The sequence below is a fragment of the Cyphomyrmex costatus genome, unplaced genomic scaffold, assembly GCF_001594065.2.
Source record: "Cyphomyrmex costatus isolate MS0001 unplaced genomic scaffold, Ccosl1.0 scaffold199, whole genome shotgun sequence".
Taxonomy (NCBI): Eukaryota; Metazoa; Arthropoda; class Insecta; order Hymenoptera; family Formicidae; genus Cyphomyrmex; species Cyphomyrmex costatus.
Window position 1 is genome coordinate 493,411 of NW_017276028.1, and position 6,948 is coordinate 500,358.

Genomic DNA, 6,948 nt, shown 5'->3' on the forward strand with positions numbered 1-6,948 from the left:
TTAGCATAGAAGAGTTAGGAAAGTATCATCAGAATGTTGAATTGCCTTGCAATGCTATTTCGCTTTTGGTAAATATGGTTGGTCATCATCTTCTTACATACGCAGACTTTCAGTATCAAAGTAGATTTTCGTACAATCTTTACAATACGCTTACAAGAGGTATGTGTTTATTGATTTTCTTGTTATTATAGAAAACTAATGTAAGCTATTATTGTAACTTTTTGCTAAGCTTTACATATTTCAAAGCCATTGTATTAATGTTTTAGCATTTATATTCGAAAATGGAAAGTTTTCTATGGAAGAAATGGATATATTTTTAACTACGACAGTTGAGTTTTCTCGATACATGCAGGAAGGAATACTTGTGGTCAAGTTGTTTTTTGATGAATATTTATATTATAATTCAGGAGAGCATTTGCTAAGGTTACTAGATTTGCTGCAATGGATGACTTCTATATCGGTGACTGGTAATTATAAAACTGTTCTAGCTCTTATACAATGTTAAAATATTAAATGAAAATATTATATTTAGATATATTTTCAGAGTTACGAGAAAACATTCTAATACATATACAAAATATATTTTACGAATCAAATTTAAATATGAAATGTGAAATAATTAGATCTGTACAGAAACTAATTACGAACTTGGTAAGGATTGGATTTATTTTCTCAATTTGTAACAAATCCATATCTTTTTAGTTAATCTTCCATATATAATTTCTATGTTTATTTAAAATCGTGCGTTAAGATAATAATATTAATCAAATATATACAAATTATATATATGTAAATATTGATTGCGACAGGAGTACACAAGACTCATTTTTTTACAAAATACAAATTGCATTTACATAATTTATTTTCTTTACATATATATGTACATATAATTGTTACATTACTCTGACAATTTATTACAGTTTGTAAGACAAGGGCTTGAAGAACAGAATCAATATGCATCATCCTTTTTGCAACAAGATCGATTAGAAGATTTAGTAGAGATTGTACTTGCGATTACAACCATATTAGAAAATCTTATTGTTTGTGGATTGAACATACATAATTACGATGTTATATTGTTATCAGAATGTTTAGCATTTTATGAAGAGGTATATACAAAAATTATAAATAATGTAATTAAAATATTTAACTTAATTTTTAAGTATTTATTTGTGTTTCTTTCAAAGATTTGTACATTAGAAAGTCGTAGTTATGTATTATCTTGGACATTGCCACCACCAGCAGTCATCTATGGAGCATTTATTACGAAGAGTTGTGCTATCTTGTCAAGAATTTGTAAATTACTATTAAGGTATTAATTTTTTAAATAATTCATTACTATTTAAATTAATTTTATTCTATATTATCGATATTTGAATTATTATAGATATTGTAAAATGAGTCCACATATGCGCCAAATTATGCCATTAAATATATATGCAGAAAGAATTCGTATTATATCTATTTATGCAAATGATATTCATAAATCATTATGGTATGATGAGGTATGTATGAACAAGAAATAAAAATGTTAAATAAATTTATTATTATATACAATAAGTAACATTAAAAGAATTGTTTACAGCCTTTTAGTGAAAATGGTAACCTTCTAAAAAATTTTTCAAAAAAATTACGCAGCGATTTAAGAGATTGTGATTTGGAGACTTTATTGAATATTAGCAATCATTATGCTATATTACCCTTCAAATGCACACTAAATATAAGTAAAACAAGCTTAAAAATAAATACAAAAGAGGTAAATATTAAAATATCTACTACAAATTTTTAACTTTAAGTTTGAACACCTAGTAACTTGTAATTTATTGTAAAGAAATATAAATTAATATATTAAAGAAAGTTTTAAATTGACTTTTAAAATGACTTCAATTTATAAAAAAAAATAATTTAAAAAGAATAAAAGAAATTTGATTGATTTTAGAAATTATACATATTTCAGAATTAGGAAACGTTACTTTTCGTATTAAACAATTTGATAATGTCGTTGCAATTTTTTTATGACTAAAGCCCATTCTATAATCCCGTAAATGTAGTTGTAAGTGGCTGTAGTTGTAAAAATTGACTAATCACGGTCAAACATTTTCTTCATATTGGACTGTGATTAATTCTTACAACTACAATCATTTACAACTACGCTTACGCAATTGTAGAATGAGCCTAATGCTAACTCTAAATCCTAAAGTTGTGCTAAGGTTGAAAAAATCACTTTTGAGAACTAACTTGTCACCATTATGCGCATTACTTACCGAAAAAAAAAAAAAAAGTAACGAGTAAAAAAAGTAATGCATTACAATTAGGAATTTTTTTCGGTTATAAATAACGATTGACTTTTCCAACTTCGATATTATCATCATAAAAAATTCACAAGGTCATTATCAAATTGTTATTATAACAAGGTAACATTCAACAAAGTATTACAAGTAACACATTACTTCTCTATATATTATTTACTTTTTTAAAACAAATATTTTGATTAAATTTTTTATCACACATGTACTTGTTCTTTTAATGACATTTTTATTAATTTTCTAGGCTGCTAAGACTATGGCTTCTTGTTATTTTCCGGCAGTAGATGAATTCCTCTCAGTATTTGATGAATAACTATCTCAAATTTTAGAAAAATGCTATAGTTTTTAATAATTTCTTAATATGTATTTATATGTATTGTGTATAAATTAGAAATTGTAAAAATCACACCAAAATTATTAAGCGCTGAGATCCGTTTTAATCGAATATGACTCTTCGCTTATTTTGTATATTTATATACCTCTTCCTTTTTATCAATAAAATTTATTATAAGTTAAATTAGAATGTTTTTTAACTAACAATAAATAAAATTAGTTCTTAATGTAATTATCTATTTAATGATTTAATGAAGATGTATAGCAATCCATAATCCACAGGTTTTTATATGAAATAAATGTGTTCAAAGATGAATTGAGTAATAATAAATGATAGTCAGAGGGAAATCGAAAAAGAAATTATTATATTATTATACTGAAAATAACAAAAATCCTATCTATGAAAATGAAAATCTTGTAATAAAGACGATTTGTTACACTCATAGATCATATCTATTATCAACTACAAACTAATAATACCGCTTGCTCGAACATAATTATAAATCTATATATAAATCTATTATATTATTACAAGAAAGTGTATTTATTAATTAAATCTGAATCAGTTGTATATATCTATTTAAAAGAAAGTTTTTACATTTTAAATAGAACCATGAAGTATTTTTAAAAATTCTCTTGTAAATATAATATTATATTCGTCTAATATTCAGTTGAACGATTATATTTAAAAAACACATTTACAAATGTATTTTAATCAATATTATTAGTATGTTATTATATTTAATAGTTGTAATATGTAATTTAAACTTTTGTAGTTACTTTTTTGTTTAAAAATGCACTATATTTTTACTAAAAATGTTGAAAACTACTTTCTTGATTTTCTGTAATATTGCATTAAGTATTTCACAAAAGTTCTTAATAAGTCAAATATGTATTTTTTTCATTGAGTACGACTATCCAATTGCAATCGTTTTTATATCTGTATGTATTAAATATGATATTGAGAGATAAGAGAAGTCCGAATTATTAATGACAATAGAACTCATCTTATTTTCTGTTTCTCGTTTAGTTCCATTCAGTATTAACGATCAAGTATAGTGTGTCTAAGTTAAGACACTTATCAAAGTTTAATGTAAAATAAAAAGATAATATGTAATCAATTGTACAAAAAAATTGTGTAAAAAAAATTGTATCAACAGCATATTATTTAAAGTATCAAAATAGTGGTTAATAAATCATAAAACAAAATATTATTTTTAAAAATTAAGATTCAAGGAAACATTTCACTTCTCTTTTTTAAATTCATAAATATGATATGTATATATATATATATACATATATAGATAAGGCCACATATGCCGATATGCTATATTTTATTAGATATTAATATAAAGAAGTTAAATGCAACAAAAGGAAATGTTCCTATAGTAATCATGAAAACTAAATATATGATATAATTTATTTTTATCGTTACATTTCGAATGTCTAATCATTCAACTTCTTTATTTGCTTAAACTTTAACTTCTATGATTAATTAACGCAAAGAATAGCATTTATTTCCAATAAACAAAATATGCTAGCTTGTGTCACATACTCATTAGTGAATTTAGTCTTATATTTTCTGATTGAATACACTAAGGGCAGTGACTTTGGCTTATCTTAAAAAATTTGTTCAGTGTAAAAAGAATATATACATTATGAAAATTATGAAACTAATTTTAACGAATGTATGTCATATGGCACGAACAGATTAATTATTTAATAAAATATCGGCCATACCTTATCATATTATCTTGTACTTAATGTGTGATAAGATACTTATACAATATTCATATATTAATTTTTCTATTAATTTTTCCTATTATTGAATTACACAAATCTTTAATAATTTTTCTATATCTTAATAATTTTTCACGTACCAATATATTGCTTTTCTTTAACTTATTGCAAACAAAAGGTTAAATTTTATATCTGTAAATAATCGCGAAATATAAGAAAGACAACGTATTTTATATTATACCTTCAGTGTAATGTTTTGCACAATATCCGATATACATCTTTACAATAAAAACTGAGTTCTAAAAATACAATTAATTAGATTTGTAAAATTGTGTGTAAAAATATTTCTTTTCGTGAAAATATTTTATGAATGGACAAAATAAACATTATTATAGGCTGTTCAGATGAATATACTTTAGATTTTCAGAAAATTAATATTTATGAAAATGACATGATTCAAATGCGCTTAATATTAATATAAGGATACTATAAGTGATAAATAAATACTTTTAATGTGTATGTATCAATGTATATGTAGATGACTAATACAAAAAGAAACAATAACTAACGTGTTCTATCGCATTATTTATGTCTTTGTTGCAGATTCTAGAATATGCAATTTCAGTCAGTTACATGTATATGTAAATCGAAAATAAATATCTCATTGAACACAATACATTCGTTTCATACTTTAAACTTGTGATTTTAAAATGTACTTTTCACAAAACACCAACGCAATGAATTTCTACAAAGAATAGTTTGTCACAGTTCTAAATTAATGTCACGATTTCAGCTTCAGTTTCTTATTATATATTTACGTAAATAAAATAAACACTATTGTAATACGTGAATCTGAATTCATGAATACTGCAAACTAGACTACATTCTTTTATGTAATAGACACTTTAAAGTCAAATTTAACATTTACATAATGTTTGCCATAAAAACAGCCCGTATGCGCCCAAACAATGCAAATTAATCTTGTATAAATTTCTTATTCGTCGTACTTTTTATGCTACTATGTCATTGTAACTTTGTATACAGATTCACTATATAATTAAAAATGTTTTACCAAATATAAACATAGTTATATATGTGCTTATAATATTTAAATTATTCCTACCATAATATCTCGTACAGAAAATTTTGCGAATATAAACATACAAAATAATATTTATATACTTAGAAAAAGACATACTAAGAGATATTAAATGTAGGAATATAGTAATAATAAATAAACTATGGGATACACAAATTCTTTTGAATAAATAGAAGTTATTTGAGCGAGAACGAGCTGTTGGTAATACGAAATAATATTAATTAATATGCATTTTTTAGAATACGGAATCCAAATTATAAAATAAAATGATTTTTATCTCCATGAAATAATTTCTATAAAATATTGATTAAGAAACTAAAATATTTTCGGTTACATTTCAATCAATTATAAGCACTGTGGAAGCTAATCATTACAATGGATAAAGTTATATCATTTTGTTTTAAATTTTGAATATCTATCTTTGGCACAATACTTTAATTAAGCAAAACTAGTTACCATTAAACATGACAATAAAATTAATAGAAACGTAAATGTACAGGCCATAATTCACAATATGCATGTATGCAGACAATTTTTTTAAAACCTGTACTAGTCATTTGTCCAAAGAAGCATATATAAGTTTTATCTATTGATAAATAAACTCCAAAAAATTAATCAATTCTACAATTAAAAACGTTTTCTACGCATATTTGTACATACATAAATACACATACATATTCATGTACGTGCATATACATACGTGTAGATGTAGAAGATATACATCTACATGCGAAGAGTTATATATTTAGAAGTACATAAATACAAATATATACATATATGTATTCATATTTACATTTGTATTACACTTGTTAGTGTTTTCCATATTACATATATATCTATATTTGTATTTATAATATGATATTGCTAATAAAAGTAATTATCTAGATAATCAGTTCATTTCATGTGTACTTGATAATTATGCTCCTGTGTATATTGCATACATAAGTGCATATATGTATCCCTATTTTTATTCCTAACACTCACACATTTGTTCATGCACTATATGGAAACGAAATTACGCTTCACTTCACTTTTAGCAATAACACTTTGTACATATAGCAGTATGTATGTATCATATCGAAAAAACGAGATATAGACAACAGTTTCACATTTAACAGTAGAGCGATAAAATAAAACAGATCAGTCCCAACTGCCGTCAGTTTCTACTTCGTTAAGTGCATCTTCTGCATCAGAGATCATACTTTCACACGACAAATCTGGCTCATCTTCTAGGAACTCATCCCGTTTTCTTTTGTTCAAGCCTAACTTGCGTTTCTTCAATGTGAACGCAAGCTCGTCCTCCGGCGTTCGCTCCTTGCGAAACTCGTAGACTAGTGGATAAATATGTTCAATTGCCGCTTGGACTGAAGCAACGTTAGGTGCTACAACACAATAAACAATTTGTATAAAGATATATATTATTGTATAAAGATATATATTATTATATAATGATATATAATTATTATATAA

At 24.6% G+C, this 6,948-nt stretch overlaps 2 protein-coding genes across 2 annotated transcripts in view; one reads left to right on the forward strand and one right to left on the reverse strand.

Moving 5' to 3' along the window:
* Nucleotides 1–2,677, forward strand: part of LOC108773066 (centromere protein I) — a 7,237-nt gene extending 4,560 nt beyond the window's left edge. The window contains exons 2-9 of the mRNA XM_018538784.1: nucleotides 5–159; nucleotides 267–467; nucleotides 545–651; nucleotides 921–1,109; nucleotides 1,188–1,312; nucleotides 1,388–1,505; nucleotides 1,586–1,756; nucleotides 2,551–2,677. Of these exons, the coding sequence (XP_018394286.1) occupies nucleotides 5–159; nucleotides 267–467; nucleotides 545–651; nucleotides 921–1,109; nucleotides 1,188–1,312; nucleotides 1,388–1,505; nucleotides 1,586–1,756; nucleotides 2,551–2,619 (1,135 nt within the window). The 3' untranslated portion in view covers nucleotides 2,620–2,677. The remainder of the gene's footprint in view (nucleotides 1–4; nucleotides 160–266; nucleotides 468–544; nucleotides 652–920; nucleotides 1,110–1,187; nucleotides 1,313–1,387; nucleotides 1,506–1,585; nucleotides 1,757–2,550) is intronic.
* A 3,941-nt stretch (nucleotides 2,678–6,618) lies between these two features.
* The window catches only part of Trf2 (TATA box binding protein-related factor 2), a 10,338-nt gene continuing 10,008 nt past the window's right edge, over nucleotides 6,619–6,948 (reverse strand). The window contains exon 6 of the mRNA XM_018538836.1: nucleotides 6,619–6,860. Coding sequence (XP_018394338.1) covers nucleotides 6,619–6,860 — 242 coding nt within the window. The remainder of the gene's footprint in view (nucleotides 6,861–6,948) is intronic.